This window comes from Meles meles, chromosome 15, assembly GCF_922984935.1.
Source record: "Meles meles chromosome 15, mMelMel3.1 paternal haplotype, whole genome shotgun sequence".
NCBI classification, from domain to species: Eukaryota; Metazoa; Chordata; class Mammalia; order Carnivora; family Mustelidae; genus Meles; species Meles meles.
The window spans coordinates 71,185,475-71,207,981 of NC_060080.1; the positions used below are offsets into that span (position 1 = coordinate 71,185,475).

At 34.9% G+C, this 22,507-nt stretch overlaps 1 protein-coding gene across 29 annotated transcripts in view; it reads left to right on the forward strand.

Moving 5' to 3' along the window:
- The window catches only part of NRXN1 (neurexin 1), a 1,247,328-nt gene that overhangs the window by 121,583 nt on the left and 1,103,238 nt on the right, over positions 1–22,507 (forward strand). For 18 of the 29 annotated variants that reach the window (XM_045979150.1, XM_045979153.1, XM_045979171.1 and 15 more), the window contains 2 exons: positions 2,290–2,319; positions 3,094–3,105. The exons of 5 other annotated variants lie outside the window; for them this stretch is intronic. In XM_045979150.1, the coding sequence (XP_045835106.1) occupies positions 2,290–2,319; positions 3,094–3,105 (42 nt within the window). The remainder of the gene's footprint in view (positions 1–2,289; positions 2,320–3,093; positions 3,106–22,507) is intronic. 6 more of the 29 variants (XM_045979154.1, XM_045979159.1, XM_045979166.1 and 3 more) reach the window with 1 other exon arrangement.

Here is a 22,507-nt window from a genome sequence, read left to right on the forward strand (position 1 = left end):
TCCCATCTGAGGTTACAGATAGCTGTTAAAGTTACAAAGATTTGTGTCTCAGAGAACAATTCATGGTAACACAAAGTTGGCCAATAACAGGCTTCAGCCTACTATTTGTGATACTTTCACAAATACCAAGCTGAACATTAGTTGCTTTGTTGCCAAACATTTCTATTCCATTATTTAAGTAAAATAGATTAAGTAAAATAGATTAAGATTTCAAAAGTAATCACCAATGCCTATTTTTCCAAGTGTTGGTTGGCTCTGTCTATGGCTTCTGTTTTTCTAGACTATAATTTTAATAGCATGTGAATATGCACTTGATAAAGATGATGTTACCCTGCAGGTCTGACATCTTTCAAAATCAGTATCATTTATATTATGCATGTTAACTGAGGTTGAATTTTTTTTAATAAGTATCTTTTCAACTTCCTTTGCATTTCCTTAACCATTCTGTAAAATATTCCATGTTTTTATTCTTTCTCTTTAAATCCAGTTGCATTCCAGGAGCTTTAAAATCAGCCTAATAAGTCTGAATGCTTCTTTCCTCACACATGCATCCCTTGAAAAATTTTAACAAGATTTTCAGAAGATAGGCCCATAAACTATTGTAATAAATTTTATTCAATCATAATTGCAACATTCCTATTTATAACTTGATTTGACAATATAGTGGAGCTCCCTTAGAGGTAAGAAAGTCTAGCATGAAGAATGTGAATGCTTTTGAGATTTATTAACTTCCATCCTTTCTGAGATGGTATTCAGAACTACCATTAGAAGTGTCTTGTGTATTTTCTAGAAGTTAGATCTTATACAGAGATCATGCCATGATTAATCTATAAAAAATTATAAACCATCTTTAGGCAATATGCATAATAGTTTTAAAACAGAAATTAAATGAAATATTATATAATCTATGCAGAATCACCAACAGATCACAAATGTCTTAATCTGCCTGTGTAGGTTTTTTTTTTTTTTTGTTATAATCACTTTGAAAATACAAAAAGAGGTGATATTACAGAACCATTTCACTTCTGTGTTCAGTAGTCTTCATATTTGGATTTTATGTTGATTTGTAATTGTATCTGCCCCACAGGGATGTTTAAATACTCCTAAAATTTTAAGGAAATAATGCAGATTATTTCAACATTGATATAAATGGTGTATAATATCATGTCGCTGAATAAAGTCTCAAATATATTTGAAATAACACTAGGATATGAAATATAAATTCTGTTGAAATTGCTGTATGTATTATTATGTTGCTCTAACATTTTCCCATATTCTTGAAATAGAAATGAATTTGGGGAGTAGCTTTGTTTCTAAATGTGGAATAAAGGACTAGGAGTTAATGCCTCTCAGTAAAAAGAATCTTCTTGGATAGTGAGTTTTTTGAAAGAACATTAGCAGTATTCTTTAGAAAAGGAGTGATCTTCAAACTGAAGTAAATTGTCAAACAACAGATAATAAGTAATTTAAATAAAGAGAATTGAGTATTATTGTAGAAAACTTCCTTGATGAAATTATGATTTATATAAAAATATAAAACATGGTTAAATATATATGTCCACATTAACTCAGAGCTCAGTGTTTGGGTAATGTTTAAGTAAAAGGCTAAATAGTTTTGTTCTCTATGGAAAATTACTTGAGCCTATTTAAAGCTGATCCATTGTTCCTTAAAACATTATTCTGTAGCAAATTCCAACTTTACAGCTGCATGTTTAATAGTCCTTTTTTGTATTTGAACAAGTTTATTCAGTTGTTACATGTGTCAGACAAGGAGACATTTCTGCATTATCATTTCAGTGTGACTAAGGATTTTTTTTTAATTTAATTATAAAACTTCTCATTTTTTTGATGAGGGGAAAAAGATCAGACCCAGCCCATGTTTCAGATATTCCTTTGGGTTTTTAAAAATATAACTTCATCACCAAAGAATAAGAAGCCCTGTGATGGCAGTGTTCCAAACTGTCTCATCAAAGGGCACAACGGGCAGATGCAATATTTAAAGGATTGGTTGGATTTTAAGTCATGCTTTTACACCCTTGATTGTTCCAACTGATACATTGAAGAAATACACAGGGCAACATATGCTAGTGTTAAATTGCAGTACTGTAACTCTTTGCCCCAAAGCATTCCAGCCAGGGGTTGAAAGAATACTTTCTGATTTGCCTCTGTGATACAGACATGTCTCATAGGAAACAAGGTGTCTGTCACTGAACATTTTTGTCACCGTGACAACCCTGCCTTCCCATGCTCCCTTGTTTATTGCTGACTGTGCTCTTGTTTCCCTTCAAGGTCTGGCGCACCTGATGATGGGCGACCAAGGTATGGGCTCTGTTCCTTTTCCACTCTGCTTTCAGTGTTTTCTTGTTCTATAGCTGCTTTAAACATTCACTGCAAAGGATGGGCAAATGCTTGCAAATTATCTGGCTGCAAATTAAATACATACCTTTTGTTCACATTTTTTCATGTTTTTCTCCCCTTTATTTGTTGGTTTGATTTTGGTTTGCTCCTTTGTCTTTTATTATTTTTCATTCTTCGTACTATAATATCTGCAGATAAATGAGTTATATGAATCTATGATTGAAAGTTTCCATATATTTATAAGCATATGCAGATAAGGGGGGTAGCTCTAGTAAACAAAAACAAAAACAAAAACAAGAACCATCAGAAGTTAATATCTGATATTCAGTTTAACCTACTGTACCAAAAAGAGTCCATTTTTCACCCATGCATGGCAGTTTGGGAACATGCAGACATCTTTGGCTTCTGGCTTCTAAAATGCTGAGTATAGTGTTTCACAGAATCAATACTTCTACATACAGTATAATCATATCTTCTTTCCTGTGTCATCTTTTAAAGTGAGCATGGGTGTTTCAATTATTTTTTGCATGTTGCCTTTAAAAAAAGGGCAGATTTCTCAACATGTGCTGATTATATCTCTGTTTGTTTCCAAACCCTTATTTAAACTTTCTTGTCTTGTTTAATTTTCAAAGAGTAGTGCATTTACATATATTCATAATTCTTATTGTTGTTTCTCTTTTTATTCTCTTTGTATGGAAACCCTTTCTTCATGGAACCATTTCATCAAATCCATAGGTAAAAGTAAAGGTATTACATTATTTTATTTCTTCTTAATATCATCTGTATGAATTACAGTGTGTATACATTATGAAAATGTATTTAGACCTTTTTGCATTAGTAATGGGCACTGAGAGGTAGGTATGAGTGTTAATGAATATTTTATTAATTTAAGGTAAGAGAAATCCATCAAAATGTTCCACTCTTTTCTTGCTCTTTAGAGTGATTTTTTTCACGTCGGCTGCTTATATGATTACTATATGTAGAAATTAGCTACAGGTTTCAGTATCATTTTTTGCAGTATCATTTAATGGTAGTTAAATGATGAGTGTAGTCATCATAAATATATCCTCCTCAAACATTTAATTCGGGTGCACACCTGCCCCAGGCATTTTGCATTGGGATGTAAGTGCACGCATGTGCAGCGTTGAAATGGTGCTGTGGTGCGCTCATCACCTTGTCGCCTGCTAGATGTCATGTATATGCATTAATTCCACAATAACTTGAAAAGGCAGTACCGTGAAAGAGGCAAACAAGACAAGCCTGCTCTTTCTTTTGCACATACTAACTTTGTTTTAAGAACGTTATCAACCAGGTGTACATTTCTGCATCACTTGGTAAGTCAGGCATGTGTACTCCTTGACAACTTTGATGCCAGATTTAAAAGCATGCTTGCTTTGTCATTTAGAGCCATCCACATTGTGTTTAGTGTTTCCATCAGCAAGTAGTAGTTGATATGTAGCTCTGGTGAATATGTATCATGGCCTTCAAATGAACCATTTTTAACTATACGTATTACTGAATGTGCCCTTGGTCTCTAGTCTTTGTTTTTTGTTTGTTTTGGTTTTGTTTTTAATGGGTTTTGTTTTTATTTTAAATGCAAGAATGCGTGTTGTCCTGAAATTCTCTGAGTTTTCTTGTGCTCTGAATCTTAATCTGAATTAGGACAAAAGCTCATAGTTCTTCACCTTTACGTTTGTGTCATCTAGCAGGGAAATTTTTCCGCGTGAAAAAGTACCAGAACATGAGCCAGGCAGTAAGAAAGAAATGATATCAGTTTTAAATGTGTAAAATTGAGCTTTAGAAACAAATGTTGCTTGGGTATTTTGAGCCAATAAAAAAAGAACATATGCTATTGCAGTTTGTGTTTTGGTCAGCCATTTCCAATAATACAATTTAATCTTGTTTTAAGCCTTCCAGCAACTACACAAATGACCATTTTTATCAATTGTTTTAGAGATTTCCTGTGCCATTTGGGATGCTTTCTAAACTTTTGATGTCAAATTCCCATTTACTTCCTTTTCTTAGTGGGCATTTCCTACCACGTTCCTTCTTAGAGGACCTGAGATGGCATCGAGGGTGCTGTATTTATATTTTGTTTTACTGGCTGAGTGACGTATACGCATATGTGTTTGTATATGTAGGAATGCATGTATCAACACAAACTTTCTAAATACATATACACGTATACACCGTGTTGTAAAAAAGTCACTCAAATATAATCTTCTAATTCTATAACTGTTTAACTCCACGTACAGGAAAATTCATGTTTATACTCAGCTGATATTTGTTTGGATGTAATTAATGTTAAGTGTCACTTAACTTCATTCAGTTTTAGTATGTCAGTCTTAAATATTTTCTGTTGGCATGTGTATCAAACATGTTTTACTTCACTACTTTTCATTGAGTTTTATTCCTCAATCAGCACAAAACTACAGTGTACAGGAATTTGGTTTTTCCTTTACGTTTTTCTTCCATTTATGGGATGGGGTTGCTTTTTGTCGTTAAATGGGGAAAGATTTTAAGACAGATTTGACTATTTTGCAAGTCAGAGGGGTAACATTTATGTGTTGGTTAATTAGATGTATAGAAATGAGAAACGTGATTTGTAAGTCTTTTTTCATTGTAAATCATTTCAACAACTCTTCAAAAATGCTGTCTTGACTATGACATGGCGTATGCACAAAGAGTTTCACTATAGAAGGGAAATGAAAACATGCGGATGAGTCAGTATAAATGACAGAATGGAAGTGCTGAATAAGGTAAAATGTGATTAGCATTCAGAAAAGATAAAGATAACATGAATCAGCGGCTCCCTTAGGTAGCTCTTCTTGTCCTGTGCCACATGTCAAAGGAATCAAAAGAATACCTAGAAACTTTCCATTGCAGCTTCCAATATCAAGTTAAGTCCGAGGTGTGCATAAAATAGGTGTTCAACCTGTCCAGTCTGAAATAATTGATTTGCATTGCAATTTAATGCTTCCCAAATCGTTCTGTCACAGTATAAGCCTAGAACATTTTTCTTGACACTGCTGCCCTCTTTAGCAGTAGTGCATTCAGGGACTCTGGAATGAACATCTGTGCATTATTGTCTGTCTGTCTTTCTTTCTTTTCTTTCTTTCAAGAGACAAAATTGGATTCAAGAAATTTATCATTTTCATTTTGATTTTTTCTATGTGGATTTTAAAATATTTTCTGAATTTTTAAATGCCCAGTGATAGATGAATGCTGTTTCTTTAAAAAAAAAAAAGTTACTCATCTAAAGAAAACATTACTCCTGTTAACATTTTCATCCTCCTCAGTCTTCTCCCTAGAGGTAAGCACTGATATATTGCTTTGTGATGTATCCTTACATAGTTGGTGTGGATCCTTTCATACTCCCTAATTAATTTTTCGGGTTTGGAAACTGCAGAATCCCTTATGGTGTGTTACATGACAAGAACAGCTAAGCCATGTTAAGGAGGCATGTTAAGGGTCATTGCTATGTGCTGATAGAATCCTAATGAATGAAATGGAAGCTTTCTCCCTCTTCCCATAGGCCATCTTGCCTCATATTTGTCATTCTGCTTCAAACTTTAGAGTTAATTATTTGTATTTGTTTTCATGTTTTCTGAACAAGGACATGTCACCTTCAACTGGATGCAGTTAGGAATAAACTTGGTTTCAATGAATCCATAGCTTTCTTTGGGATAGCTGAAGAGAGGTGTTATCCAGGGCCAACCTTGCTTCTGCTAGTTGTGGCTAGTTGAATCCAAATGGGCTTTGTGAAAATTGTGTTTGCTTTCCTTTTTAGGCTTGAAATTTGTCATTAGTATTCTTAGGAACATTGACAATACTAACTTTATTCTCCATTCTATTTAGAATTTAGATTTGTTTATTTGCCTGGGAATTGAATTGTATTTTTTTTTCTTTCCATGACTGTTTAACTGCTCAGTTTATTTCAGTAATACTTTGTTTACTCATACTTTACTCTAATGGTTGTCTGAGAGAGGTCAATGACCACTTATATCAGAAAATGCCAAAAAAGTAAGTTACCCTGCAAATCCAGCTACCGTGGCTGGTTAATAGCACAGGAGCTATTAATAATTAATTTTAATAATTAATGTATGTCAGTGCTTTGATTGGAGACTTGCATTTTTCTTTATAGCAATCATTTGAATTGTAATTATATATGAGTGATTATATATTTAATATTAACTTTTCCTAGTAGAATGTAAGCTCCATGAGGGCAGGAAGCATGACTTTCTTTTTAAACATTGCATTTCCAGAACACTTTTTTTACTGTATCTTGAATTACCATTTTTATGACTTAAGGACATATGTGTGTGAGGTGGGCACAGTGCACATTGGAAGAGGTAGATATGTAGAAGACGACATGGAGAGTTTGGAGTCGATGAAGTAGAGGGTAGAAAAGGGAGAGGAAATTTATGCAAGTAGCCAAAAATAATTTCAGCAACAAATTACATGGAATCCTCTCTTCTCAGTCTCTCAACTTTCTTTTGCTTCCTATCATTCATATCCTTTTTCCAGAGCTGCAGTATTTCTTTCTAGTAAGGCATCGTTCCAAAGACATCACTTCAGTACATCTTAGCATATGTATGGCAGTGGGTCTGTAAGAAGTGAAGTCAATGCATCTTTGTATTTAATGTTTTTCAAGAATTTTAATGTGATTTGTTGTCACAGTGTCAAATGACCAAATTTTATTTGGTAGCTTTCATTGTTCATACAATACAAGAATTTTCCTGAAAGTTAGATCTGCTATCTTGTGTGGTTTCCATGAGGTTTTTGTTTGTTTTTGCTGTTGTTGTTGTTGTTTTAAATCTCACTGTACAACTGTAATATACCAAAATACCTATTTAGATTGGGTTTGGATTGCAAGTTACCAAAAAGCCAAAATTTATAATCTTATCTTGTGATATGAGCACATTTGCTGTTCCTGCATTCATAAAATCTACAGCATGTTTGCAAAGTGAATGTACATTTTACCATTTCAAATGAAACATTAAGTGTTTGATTATCCAGGTTTCTCATATTTCTAGAAGGTTAAGGTATTACAAATACCACTGTCAGGCATAAAATTATTGAAAAAGAGCCTAAACGTTATTGTATTAGTGAAAATTAAGATCTTAAAATTGCATAATTTATTTAAAAAAATAGATTTTCCTCAAGACTAATTGTATCAATAACTAGATATAAGCGGTTCCACTAGTTAACAATATCAAAGAAAATGTGTTTTAAAATTTTATCTGTAATGTCACATGACGGCTAACATTTTATTATATTTACTCTTAAAATAGATTTGGTATGATTAATATTTAAGGGAAGAAAAAAGCATTTAGTGTTTTTTATACATTTTCTTTTGTTTCTATGATTTTTGTTACCATCTTTCAATTCTTGGGTTGCTAATTTGTGTGTGAAGTATCCAACTTCAAATCACCAACATTATGATGCATATTTGTTTTATAACTTTTGAACACATTTTACTCTGGTTTCAGATATAGATTTAATTTGATTTTGAAAATATCATATTTCTGTATGGCCTTTAAAATCATATTTCCTTATTTAACATTATAATATTAAGGATTCTTCATTATTCAGAAGCATTTGTGAATGTTGACAGAATTTTACTGTATTGAAATGCCTACATTTAGTGCATATGCAAACTAAGCAGTAATTTATTCTGAATTATCTGTTATTACTTTTACTGTTGCAATACTAAGGGATGCTCCTCATTCATAGTTATATAACTTGGAAAAGCTAGAATTTCACTTTATAAGATCAGACATTAAATGTCTTCATTATCTTTATAAATATCTTAAACAATATAACATGCATAGAAGCATATGTGACTAGAATTTAGAATTTTTCAGTTTTTCTTTAGCCTATGTGCCTATCATTGCTGGGTATAATCAAGAAAAATTACTTTTAAAGTAAATATTCATGTATTACCTCTTGCTGTAATTCAATCATTTTTGTCATAGTTTTTATTAATAAGTCCCAGCTCCTTTGAATCTCTATACTATTAGCTCTGGGACGAGATATTTCACATATCTTTATACATTCTATAAACAGTGGTGACATTGAATAACTAATAAACTAAACAAGGATTTTATTAGACTTATAGTAGATTAATTTATCCTTGGAGAAGAGCACAGAAAGGACTCTCCACAGTCTAATATTTTTAAGAATGAGATAGTATAAGTATAAATTTATATGCTTTACTGAAACAGATTAAAAAAATAGCAAAAAATTTTATTATGGCTACTAGACTTTAAAAGGATGATTCCTGTGGTGCCTGGCTGGCTCAGTCAGTAGAACATCAAATTCTTGATTTTGGAGGCATGAGTTCAAGCCCCACATTGGGCGTGGAGCCTACTAAATAAATAAATAAAATAAAAAGATGATTCCTTTTCCAAAATAATGATTTTATCTTATCTGTCCATTTGAAAATATTTATTATTAATCTAGATTTTGTTCAAAAACCAACATCAAGACATTTAGGTCGGTAAGAAGGAATAGTTTTTAAATTGTTTTGGCCAGTGATTTTAAAGAAAATTGTAATTTTCCAGAGTTCTAGCTCATATACTAAGGAATCTGGATTGTTAAATAGAATCATTGCATTTTGGGGGCACATCGCTGGCTCAGTCTGTGGGATGTTTGACTCAGTCTTGGAGTTAGTGACTTTAAGCCCCATGTTAGGTATGGAGATTACTTAAAAATAAAATTCTCTATTTTTTAAAGACTTATTAATTTATTTTAGTGGGGGAGGGGAGAGAGAGAGGGAGAGAGAATTTTAAGCAAATTTGGCAGGGGGCTCGATCTTATAACCCTGAGACCATAGCCTGAACCAAAACCAAGAGTTGGACACTCAAGTGACTGTGCTACCCAGGCAGCCCCCTAAAACGAAAATCTTGGGGCAACTGGGTGGCTCATTCAGTTGAGTGTCTACCTTCAGCCCAGGTAATGATCTTGGGGTGCTGGGATTGAGTCCCTCATCAGACTCCCTGCTCATGGGAAACCTGCTTCTTTATCTTCTCCCCTCTTGTACTCTCTCTCTCTAAAATAAATAAAATATTTAAAATAAATAAATAGTAATAAAATCTTTAAAAAAGGGACGGGGGGCAGCTGGGTGGCTCAGATGTCTGCTTTTGGCTCAAGTCATGATCTCCCGGTCCTGGGATTGAGCCCTTTGTGAGCTTCCTGCTCACTGGGGAGTCTACTTCTTCCTCTCCTTCTCCCTCTTCCCCCTACTCATGCTCTCTCTCCCTCAAATTAATAAAATCTTTCAAAAAAGACTCATAGAATTTGGAATAGGGAATAATTTGCAGATTATCTGAGAAATGATGCTTTTTATTATGAGGCATGATAGGAGATATTGCTTATTATGATAGACAAAACATTGTGGAGACTTTGAACTAAAATAACTGATAGAGAATAACCAACCTTAAGGAAACTTTAAAGACTTTTCTCTCTTTACAACTGATAATCATGAAACAACGTTTCAAACTCTTATTCTTACAAAATAAATTTAGAGGTAGTGTGCAGGAAACCAATCAGAGTATTATATAGGATGTTATTGATTCTCATTTCAAGGTTTCCTTTTAATGGTATAAAATTTTAATCTGTAGTAAGAGAGCAGTATGGTATGATGGGCAAGAGTCCATGAAGTCATGAGACCTGGGTTCAGATCCTATATTTGTCCTTGGGCAAGTAATAAAGCCTTACATATATCCACCTTATGATATGCAATATGGGCTAATAGAAAATACTCCATTCTCAAGGATATGTTACATGACAAATTACATAAGTACTTAGAAGATGGTTTCTATTGATGGTGACAGTGAAATACAAGAAGATAATCTGTACATTTAAATTAAATGAATTTCAAACCTGATGATATGTAATTTGCCAAAGGTTTAAAACACAGTATTAATTTCTTAATATCTTCTGTCATATAAATAAATACCTATAATTTATGATTCTTTGATTGTTGTTAGTTATAACTAATTGGACCTCAATGCCCTGATAGCCTATACTACAAAGAGTATTGGTACAATAAAGCATTAAAGGCTGATTCTACTTAACCAAAATTATTTAGGTATTTCTGTAACTCTTAACACTTTCATCTTTCTCTTTCATACAATGATGAAGTTGAAATGGACTTTTCTACCCAAAGTGCTGCTTTTTAGGTGCAAATTTGCAGGCTGAAGAGAACAGGGAGGTAAAGATTTTTCTCAGGGACTTAAAGTGACCATCCAGAGAAAACTTTTTTGTGAATTAATGATTAGCCTGAGTAAGAACTCCATAGAGTGATATATGAGTTGAGTTTATAGGAAACCACTTAGTCACCTGAAGACCAGCTAATTAGGGATTTCTCTTCCTACATAATATCTTTGCTAGAAAATAACATATAATTACCTAGAAATACTTAAGCAATTGGGTAACATTCTCACATCCTTCAAGATTTTGTTCAAATGTCACTTTCTCAAGAGATTTACTGCAATGATCCTATTCAATACTACAATTTGCCTTTCTCCTGAACTATCATACCCCCGTCTAGTTTTTCTTCCATGGTGACTATTATCCTCTAACATACTTTAATTATTTTCATTTACTTTTTCACTGTTTATTGTCTTTCTCCCTCCAGAATACAAGAGGGCAGAGATTTTACCCTACCCTGACATATCTCAAGAGCCCCTAGAACAGTATCTGTCACAAGTAGGTACTCATTAATCCTTGGTTAAAGACTCAACTAATTGGCTAAACAAGTGTGTAAAATTTCCTTTTAGATTTTACTACAGATAGTATTTTTTATTTCTTATAATAAACTAATTTTAACATTTATTTTTCCTTTTTGCTTTGAGGTAAATCTTCCCATGAAGGACAAACTAGATCAATAAAAACATTTTTTTTTCTGCTTGAACTAGAAGTGTGGACTCAGCTTGACCTTTTTGATCTTCCTTGTTTCCTGCCCAATTCAGGTGATCTCAGAGAATTTGGAAGGGATTTGAAAACCACCCTAACGACCACTGATAATCAAGCTCTTCCTTTCAAATTCTTCTAATAACCAGTCTTAAAGTAATGTTTCTTTAAGAAAGGAACAGTAATTCACCTTTGTCTATCTTTGTGTGTACAGGGTAGCAGGAAGAAGCTCTTGTACATTTGACTTCTAAACAGCATTATTCATTGTGACTGTCAGAAGTTCTTTTTGGCTCTTTGTGAGAGAGAAAGTTTCAAAGCATGAAATAGATCTGCTGTACTTCCTGTTCTTATAGCTTGATTTGTGCTTCTAACATTAAAAAGAAATATATTGACTCTTCTCTGGCCCTCAAATAGCTATATATACCCTAAGGCTCTTTGATTTTTTTCCCCAGCCTAGGGATGAATGATCATATTTTCAAGGAAATGCTTTATCAAGTAGTCCGGGTCCACAGCCAGGTGTCCTAACTTACGGAACTTGCACTGAAGAACTACAGTGACTGGAAATGACCAAAGCAAAAAGCAAAGACCAACTACAGTGCCCGAGGTCATAGTTCCCTTAAAATTAGTGTCTTATTGTTTGTCCTTTTGGTAAAGAGAGAGTGACAGACAGAGGGAGAGAGAATGGTTTCATTCAGTTTTAGTCATGTATTACTCAAAGCACCAATGAGATTCTTCTTTATGTGGGACTCTTATACATGGTATAAAACCATAGCTTCTCTAAATGGATGTTTTCAAGGTCTTTCACATTAAGAAATACAAGCACGGTGATAATAGTTACCATTTTTTAGGACATGTTTTGACACATTCAAATTATATCTACTTATATAGAATGTGTATTCTACTAAGTGCAGTTTTCCCCTTTCTGCTTGTCTTCTTTGCCTTCTTTGCATGAATTACTGTGTGCCTATGGCCACATGATAGCTCATTCAGAATAGCAGCAGCTGAAGTGATCTCCAGTTATTATTAGTATTTTCACCAAGTAGAGTGCAGGGACTCTGCCACAGTTGTGAACTGAGAATAGTGTTTTCTTTCACCTCAAATAATTTTTTAAATACATAGTCCATATATAGAGCAGAAAATCTGATATCTCAGACAAATGATAAGATAATTCAGGAAATTAAAACAACTCATGTGTTATACGAAGTTTCTAAGCAGTATTTTATTTTTGGCATGAATTACCTGGTCAACTGACCCAGTTCTCCATTTCATTTTCTAAACTTGGCATTATAAAGTCAGTAGACATTTGGAGAAAATTAAATTACTCCATTCAAGGAAACAATAAGATTTAGATTGGACTAAAGTACTGCCAGAGGGATGGAAATCCCTAAATTGGTCAATCATGTTTTCAGTTCACAGGGAAATCCTCATTCACAAGCTAACCATAGATTTTTTGCAGATAGCTCGTAGCAAAATATGCCAGAACTCTTCTTTTAAACTTTGGGAACAGCTATTTTTGATGCTGTGCCGACCTAAAAATATTAGGTGATGGCTTATTATGACTGTTTTTCTACAGATTATTTGTTTAGATAAAAGAATACTGTATCTGACTGACAGCAGAGCATACATTTTGAATTGCTTCCATAGCAGAGCCCCTGGATTTACACTGACCTGTCTGTATTTCCTGTGACCAGTAGTATTTGTGAGAAGACTGAGTGAAATTAGGAGTCATTCATTGTGATGGGAAGGGAGCGAAGCTGATTGCTCCAAAAGAAAGCCAGAATTCGGACTGATGCATGTGAGGACAATTTGGTTTGGCACTGCCCTCTCATTGTTTATATAGAGTGATGTCATGACCTGTTAGGGTTAAAACACCGTTCCTTTTTTCTTGAACATCTTTACATATGTCATTCCCTAATTAAAAAAAAAAAAAAGGTTCTTGAGGTGCCTGGGGGCTCGTTGGTTAAGTGTCTGACTCTTGATTTCGCCTCAGGTCATGATCTTAGGGTCATGAGATTGAACCCTGCATTGGGTCTGTGCTGGGTGTGGAGCCTGCTTAAGATTCTTTCACTCCTTCTCCCTCTGTCTCTATCCTGTTCTCTCTCTCTCTTTCTCTCTTTCAAAAATAAAAAATAAAAATAAAAAATGTCTGATATAAAGGAGGACTGCTGTTTAAGAGAGGCTGCTCAAGTAATTTAGCTCCTTCTTAGACCTTCTGAATGATTTCTCAAGCACCACTATAAACTTTAACCTCATTACCATTGTTCTGACCCCACAGTTCTCAAGTTGGCTGCCCTGCTCACTCCCACCCACCAGTCACCAGGGTCACATTTTAAAAATACTGATTTTAAAGGAACTTGACTGATAATTGTATTTAGTAGGCCTAGGATGGATTGGAATCCTACACTTTGAAAAACCCCTCTGAGCTCCCCCAGAAACTTCTAAAGTACAGCCATTTTGTGAAGTATTACTGACTCAGTTAATTGGCTTTTGGTCTCTTAGGAGTTGAAATTTGTATTTCATGGTGATAAAGGTCATTTATTTCTTCTTGCCAGGAGCATGTACAAGTTTTTAATTAAATCCATATTGCTTCTGCATTGAGAGACTTTTCTTGCTAATAAAAAAAAATGTATCTTGCTTGAAGAGAATTTGATCCATTATGAAAAGATAGGGAAATAAGAGACGGTTTTTGAGTTAGGCCTTCCATTTATGTTGATATTCAGAGTAGTAAAGATATCACGAGGTTCTCTCAAACCTTGTGCTAAAGGTCATTAAAATTGCCATCGTGTAGAGTGCAGATAGGTGCTTAAGAAAATCAAATTGGGTATGTGACAACATTGAAACTTTTTATGGAATGCCCACCCATGGAAAACTTGTAATGTATTCTAGGATCAATGTCCATAATAGGCCATGGCAAAGAGATCCAGTCAAAGGGAAAACCAAACATAAGAAATCTCTCTATATAATGAAAACGTTAATTATAATACTTTTTTTTTTTAAACTGGAAGTTATGGTGAAAGCAGTTATTGTGAAAGCAGTTATTTCTTATTAAATAAAATAAGAATATGCCATTTCTACAAAGGCCAAGCTTTAGGGGGTGGAAATTTGGTCCCTGGAGTCTATTAAAAAAGAAATAATGTTCTTATGAGACATTTTAGAAATGATTGACACAGGCATAAGACTTACATGGAGATATATTATCAGATTTTAAAAATTTACGAAAGAAGGGGATTAAGAAAAATTGTGAGTAGAAAGAAAAGCAGGAAGAGGAATGCTGAAGGGGAGAAGCTCCGGGGGTGATGTCAGGGGGTGTTATCATGTAGCTGCTGTGACAGCACAACATTATTTCCCCAGGGAACAAAGATGTGGAAGAGTAATGGTTGCAGCCTGAGAGGGCAACTTCTGGAAATAAAAAGCTATGGAAATAATTGGAATTAGAAATAGATGGGTAGATGTTTCATGTGAAAATAACCCATAACCTCTTGCTAAAGATAAATCTCTCAGTAGCCCTGCCCTGTTACTCACTCACTAACATGCAGTGTTTGAAAGTACCATATAATTTTTTTTAAGGATGTCATTTAATTATTTATCAGAAAGAGAGAAAGAGAGGGCACAAGCAGGGAGAGCAGCAGGCAGAGGGAGAGGCAGGCTCCCCACTGAGTAGGATATCAAATGTGGGACTCAATCCCAGAACCCTGGGATCATGACCTGAGCCAAAGGCATATGGTTAAACAACCAAGCCACCCACGTGTCCCAGTACCATATAATTTCAATTAATGTATCTGTTCTTAAAAAGAAATCTGCTGAAATGGGATACTGGACAACTAGACGGATATTTATTGGTGAGTGAAACATCAGATGGGATTGTCTAGCTCTTAAGTGACCCTTAGTGAAATCTAGGCACACTAGAATGACTGGTAATTAGAGTCAAGGAAGAAGTGGAATTCACTCAGGGAAAGAACACTTTTTTTTTTTTTTTTTTGCTAAGGACTATCTGTATTAGTAGTAAACATTTAATCATTATATACACTGATTGCTAGGTAAAGTGGATTATTCTGTTCTTAGAGACCATTGTTATACCTAATATTTACCTTTTATTATAAAATAGGCATAGTGGGTTATTCTTTCTATAGGACCATTGTTAATGCTTAATGTTAACCTTTATTATAAAATTCTCTTGCTGAATTGCATTAATTAACTTGTTAGCCATTGCTATTAGAATGTGAGATCACTGAAGACAGTGGTTTTGCTGTTTTCAGTTTTGCATGGAGGACAGAGCTTGGTAGGTGATGTAAAGTGGATAGTCCCAAGATCGTGGACATTGGAGTTGAATATAGCTGCATTTAGACCCTAGACTTATTATATATTAGCTGTGGGGCTTTAGGAAAGTTATTTGACCATTCTGAAACTCATTTTCCTTATCTGTAAAATGAGAAGAATAAAACCTACCTCTTTTTGTTTGAGGATTGCATGTTTATTTATGACTAAAGTATGTATTTCTAGAACATAGTGAACTCTCAATTGTAAGACATGTGATAAGAGTATTGGGTGTTTCTTTCAGATAGATGATTCAAATAAAATTAAATCATTTTCAAAGAAAACAAAAGGTAACTTTTAAAATCATAAAATATAGGGAGGAAGGATTTTTTTTAAAAGTTCAAGACATTTATCCTTTCTATACATATTTTAAAGTTGCATTGAGTCACAGATGTTGAAAAAGGGAGTAAGTTGAATGGGGGAGTAGAAGATACTGGATTTTTGTGCTGTATGTATGATACATCCCTTCCATTTTATTTTATAATGATTTGTATTACCGTTAATGCAAAATATATACCTGAAGTGAGCCTAAAAATGCTGAGCAAGAATTACTTGTCATCTTTTTTGCATCCTAAATAACAAAGGCAAGATGGTTTCTTTTCTATTTTTTTTATTTCCTTGATTAGGGTATTAAGACTGTTTAAAATGAACTAGTTTTAGCATAAATCAGGTAAACGTTTTATTCTCCATGGCTCAGTAAGAAAAAGCACAGCTTGCTTTTGACTTGTTTTACTTCATTGCATTTCTCTGTTAAAAGATAGAACTACAATAAAAAAAAAAATACCTGCCATTCCTTCCTGTACTTGAATTCCCTACCTGGGTGTGTTTTGGAGAGTTAGAAATTACATGAAGTTCTGGGATTGTGGTAATATGTGAGATTATATACAGTTAGGTTTGAAGGGGGTACTTATGCATGTGACTTGATAGGTTTCTTAACACTTTGGACCCAAAGATAACATTTAAGTTAATAGTAATTTACTAGGCTTCAGAAAAGATGTGGTAATGTGTCTTAAACCAGGATAATTATGAAATTCCCGAAGTTCAGAGAATCACAGTACAGATTTCCTCTGCTATCTGAAAGTAGAGAATTCTTAAGAAAGCTCTCATGGAGAGGAGAAGGGAGTTGGGGGAAATTGGAGGAGGAGACGAACCATGTGAAACTACGGACTCTGAAAAACAATCTGAGGGTTTTAGAGGGGCAGGGGGTGGGAGATTAGGTGAGCCTGGTGGTGGGTATTATGGAGGGCACGTATTGCATGGAACACTGGGTGTGGTACATAAACAATGAATTCTGGTACACTGAAAAGAAATTTAAGAAAAAAAAGAAGGCTTTCATAATCTTAAATGGCATAAAGTGATGAGGTGATTACCTTGAATTTACAAGGAGTTTTAAAATACATTTCCCTGACCTAAAAAATTAACCTCTCTTAGGCTCTTCTGAGACCTTAGGATATATCTTGCTAAAGGCGTATGCAGTAAATTGAGATAAAGCACAGATGCTCACAGATAAAGTTTGAAGGTATGGCTTTTTTTTTTTTTTCATTTTATTTATTTTTTCAGCGTAACAGTATTCATTGTTTTTGCACAACACCCAGTGCTCCATGCAAAACGTGCCCTCCCCATTACCCACCACCTGTTCCCCCAACCTCCCACCCCTGACCCTTCAAAACCCTCAGGTTGTTTTTCAGAGTCCATAGTCTCTTATGGTTCGCCTCCCCTTCCAAATTTTTTTTTTTTTAATAAACATATAATGTATTTTTATCCCCAGGGGTACAGGTCTGTGAATCGCCAGGTTTACACACTTCACAGCACTCAGGATAGCACATACCCTCCCCAATGTCCATAGCCCCCTCCCCCTCTCCCAATCCCACCTCCCCCCAGCAACCCCCAGTTTGTTTTGTGAGATTAAGAGTCATTTATGGTTTGTCTCCCTCCCAATCCCATCTTGTTTCATTTATTCTTCTCCTATCCCCCTACCCCCCCATGTTGCTTCTCCATGTCCTCATATCAGGGAAGGTATGGCTTTTGATGTTGAAATGCTGAGTGTAGTTCCGGAGCAAGAGGTTTGGAGGGGCCACTTTTGCTGCTCCTGGTGCGCAGTTTCTGTAGTGGTTCCCTACAAAACAAATGCTGGAAGTTATTTTTGCTTTTCAGCTTTTTTGTGAAAGCAAAAGTCCTGGGGATTTCTTTTGGCTAGTCAAAACAAGTACTACTGTAGATCTCCCATAAGAGCGAAGTGGTGTAATACGAACTTAACAAAAACGGGCGTGTACGCGTAATTGCTTTAGCAAGGAAAAGGGCTTAATAATAGAATCATAAATTTGACTAAAATTTTGGAAGTGCCCCAGTCCAAATGCCTACACAACAGATTCTTCTGCTGGTTCTGGGATGGTGATGATCCAAACTGTGTTTCCATGTCCAGAAGGAGAGCGTACTTGTAACAGTCTTTTAAAGGAGAGTTTTAATTATTAAAGAGTTTTTCTGCTTAATTTGAATCAAATTATGCCTACTGAAACTATCACCAGTTAGCCATCTGCATGTTGTTATTGTTATTAACTAAGATATTTATTGAGTTTCTCCAGTGTGGTGTGCTTTCTGTGTTTTCAAATTATCTGGAGTTAAACACAGTCTGTCTAATTCCTCATGCACATTTAAAAAAATAATTTCTAAAAATACGTCCCCCACTGTCACACCCAGACCCTAATTTTTCTTTTCCAAATTTTATACCTGCAGTTTCTAAAACAGTTCTTCAAAGCATTTGAATCCTTTTTGTGTTCTTCCTGGCCATCTCCTCTGGGTCTGGGCATATTTAAATTTGTCAGAATATCTCTTAAATTCATGTTCAAAATTAATCACAGTACCCCGATGTCTGAGTAGGGATGGCACAGTGAGGTGTAAGCATTCTTTGGTTCTGGAAATAATGACACCTATAGTCAGAGACACGTGTGTGTGTGTGTGTGTGTGTGTGTGTGTGTGTGTGTGTGTTTGCTCTTTTTCTTTTTTTGTTTTTGTTTTGATCAGTGTTACTGTTTTGTTGACTCATACATACTAAACTTTTAGTTAGCTGAAACCTGTAGGTTTTTCCACCTGAACTGCTGGTAATTCAGCCTTATTCTCTACTCAACAATTAATTTTGTGAGCTTATTTCAAAGCATGAAACATATTTCTATTCAATTTCATCTTCAAACATTTAAAAAGAATTTAATTATCTACCCAGTCTCCTATGCAAGATGCTGGGAATACAAAAGTAAATAAGCCATAGTATATGGGAAGGTGTCTGTCCTAGAGAGATTTATAGCTCAGTAATAGGTAAAGACATTAAACATAAAAGTCCCATTGACAGGTAAAAGTGCTGTGATGGAAGTCACTTACAAGAACAAATATTCCTCATTAGTTGAGTCTCAGAATGATTGGATGTTCACTTGATTAACATGGTTGAGTAGTGCGTTTGTTTTCTGTTGATGCCATGGTAATTTCCATAAACATCATCTTAACACTGTTTTGTATCCTACAGTTCTGTAGGTCAGAAGTCCAACATGGATCTCACTAGGCTAAACTCTCTGTTTAGAACACAGCAGGGCTCTGTTCCTTTCTGAGGGCCTAGGAGAGAATTGGCTTGTTTCTTTCCTTCTCCAGCTGTTTGAGGCTTTTTTCTAGCCTCAAGAAAGGAGTCAGGACTCCTTTCTTCCTCCATCTTCAGTCAGTAATCTTGCATATCTCTGCCATTCTTCTGTAGTTACATTTCCTTTAAAGTCTCCTCTATTTCTTTCTTCTGTTTATAAGGGGTTTGTTGATTACACTGGCCCCAACTAGATAATCCAGGAAACTCTTCCTATCCCAAACTGATTAACAAATTTAATTATATCGGCAACTTATTTGCCTTTGCAAAATCACTTAATATAGTCACAGATTCAGGGGGTTAGGATCTGGCCATCTTAAAAATGCCATTATTTCCTTATACCACAGGTAGAAATATTAAAGCAAAGGAAAAATGTAAGAAAAGTCATGGAGTTATGGTAGAGAAGTACTGATTTTAAGAATTGGAAAGAGAGCATGAATGCAACAGGGAGCCTTAAAGAACTGGAGAAACCGATAAGGGTCAAGATGATGAAAAACTTTGAGGAACGAGTTTAAATTTGTTTTTTAAAAAGATCACTCTGACAAGAGAACAGATTGGAAAAGTGCTACAACAGATAAGAAACAGCAAAGCAATTATGATTTAGTGAAGAAGTATCAAGGGCTTATACTTTTGTCTTAGCATCAGAGATGGAGGACAGTGAGTAGATGTGCTAAATCATAATTCGTTGAGTTCAGCAGAACTTGTTGATTGATTAGATGCCGGAGTGAGGGCAAGACTAGAGTCATGACTGACTCCTAGATTTTCATCCTAAATATCTAGGGGGATGATGGTGTCATTTTCCAAGATAGTGTGGATTAATGAAGAGAAAACAGGGGTGAGGAGGAAATGGAAGCAAGCTTACTCTGATTACTGTTTTAGTTCAGGCATACAACCAGTCAGCTATTTTGAGTCTTCACCTATAATTCCATCTTTGTGCCATCTACAAACATGATTTATATCTACTCCATTTTTTTTTTAATGGGTAAAATTATGGTGGAGAATAGAGTTGTCAGAATGCTACTGGGGATCCACTTCAATAGCCGCTATTACATCAATCTGAATCCTCTGTATGTTACCATCCAACCAGCTTTGACTCTCTGCTGTTAACTAGATCATATTTCTTCATGTATCTCAAAATATGTCTTAAAAATTCAGCCAATTGCTTTGCTGAAACATTTAATATATTCTGTCTAAATCATAAAGCATTATTGGGAAAGTTATTTGTATTCAGTAGTGATATTTAATTAATTCACTTGATCTTCCACTTCAGTATATATGGTTACTCAGTGCACATGGGTAAGGTCCTTTGTGAGGCTTTTTGTGAAACATAAATACATATATCAGGTTTATAACTATGTAAAAAATAAAAAAAAAGTGACAACAAAGGATAATAAGAGGTTAATTCTTTTTTTCTTTTTTAAATTTTTTTAAAATTTTTAAAATTTTTTATAAACATATAATGTATTATTAGCCCCAGGGGTACAGGTCAGTGAATCACCAGGTTTACACACCTCACACCACTCGCCAAAGAGGTTAATTCTTAATGGAAGAACAAAAGAAAGTTCCTAGAGGAAGTCGTAGTTGAACTGGAAGAGGTGAGAAGTGAGGATAGAGGATAGACTTGACAGAGAGGGAAGCATCTAGAAGACAGAACATCATGATCAAAAACATTGAAACTGTTATGCAGAACATGACACAATGGGACTGAAATACAGGTGTGGCTAGAGGGAGATTTAGAATCAGGGAACTGGTAACATAAGCCTCTGCAGTTGTGGTTATTTTTAATTGAATTTGAATACTATAGGATAGGTATGCTTTCTCCCTATCGACACATTCTCTATAATCTCTTATTGTGTACCGTAGCTAGATCTATGCATTGATACTTCTTACCTGGTACCATAGATATCTGGTCAGTCACCCTAGGTTTAGAAACTTAATATGCAATCAATGCACTGCCAATGTGTGTGTGTGTGTGTGTGTGTGTGTGTGTGTGTGTGTGTGTGTGTGTGTATTTGGAGGGGTGCATTACCATAACCCTACTTTAGATTTCTTAAACCAAGACATTTTGATGGCAGAGTGGATTGCAAATTAATAGTGCTGAAGAAGGATGGGATCATTAGAGGAAGGTACATGAGTTAGAACGTTGTAAAAACAGTTCTGACAGAAGGTAATGGACACTAAACTATTCTAATAATTGGGAAAAGAAAGAAGGGATCAAATGTGAAAAGCTAGATTCAGAACTCCTTCAGGACATGGTCTGGGTCTTGTTTTTTTTCTATGGTGCTTAATATGGTACAAGACGGAAAGTAGACACTTAATAAGTGAATGAATGAAGACATTGGAGAAATTGAATGTGAGAGGTTAAAGGAAGTAACTGAAGATGACCTTAAAAACCCAGATATGAATGTCTGAAAGGGTTATGTTTCTGAAAACGTCTTTGAGAGAAGAAATTTCATCTTTGATAAAGTTCAGTCATTCAGGGAGGCAGTTCAACCAACAGATGGATGAAAATATGAAGATAGCCCTCAGGGTGGAGTTTGTAACTAAAAGGAAATATGAAAACCTACAACTTGGAGGTGATGGCTCATTTTAACTCACCCAACAAAAATATATGTATCAAGATAAAATATAGGTTGTAGCTATTTTTTAAAAAGGTCAAACATTTAATGCAAAGAAAATGTCTTATGGGTAAAGAAACTGAGGGACAAATGTTTGTTTTGCCCAAAGTTGTCTAACAAATAAATGGGATAATAGGTCCTAGAACATAAAAAAGATGTCATTTAAATCACATCACATTTAAAGCACATTACTTCACTGCCTCCTGTTTCCCACTGAAAGTTTCCACACTGAGTCATTCTCTATTTAAAGGACAGCCATTTTAACCTCTTTTCTGTTGCCAAATCTCAAGTTTGATCCAGTTGGAAAATTCAGGTATAGACTGTTTATTACCAAGATAGTTTTTCTTAATTTTCATGAACTAATGTAAAGAGATTGGAGCTATAAGGAAGACTTGCCTGAAAACTACCAGTTTTATTTTATTAATTCTGAGTACTTTGGCCTGGCCACCCTGACTTGTCTCATTTCTTATGTCATAGTGCTGTTACAAAACAAATTCTTAAGTTCTAAATTTCATAGAATTATGTAAGCCAGTGAATGTCAACGTGTGCTTTATGAATCCGAAGTGTTGAGTAGGTACCATAGGACCACCACTGGGGGTTGAAGAACACAGGGTGGAGAGGACTTAAAGCTTCTGCCCTGATTCAGACACCATACCATAGCCTTTCATCTGTTGTAATA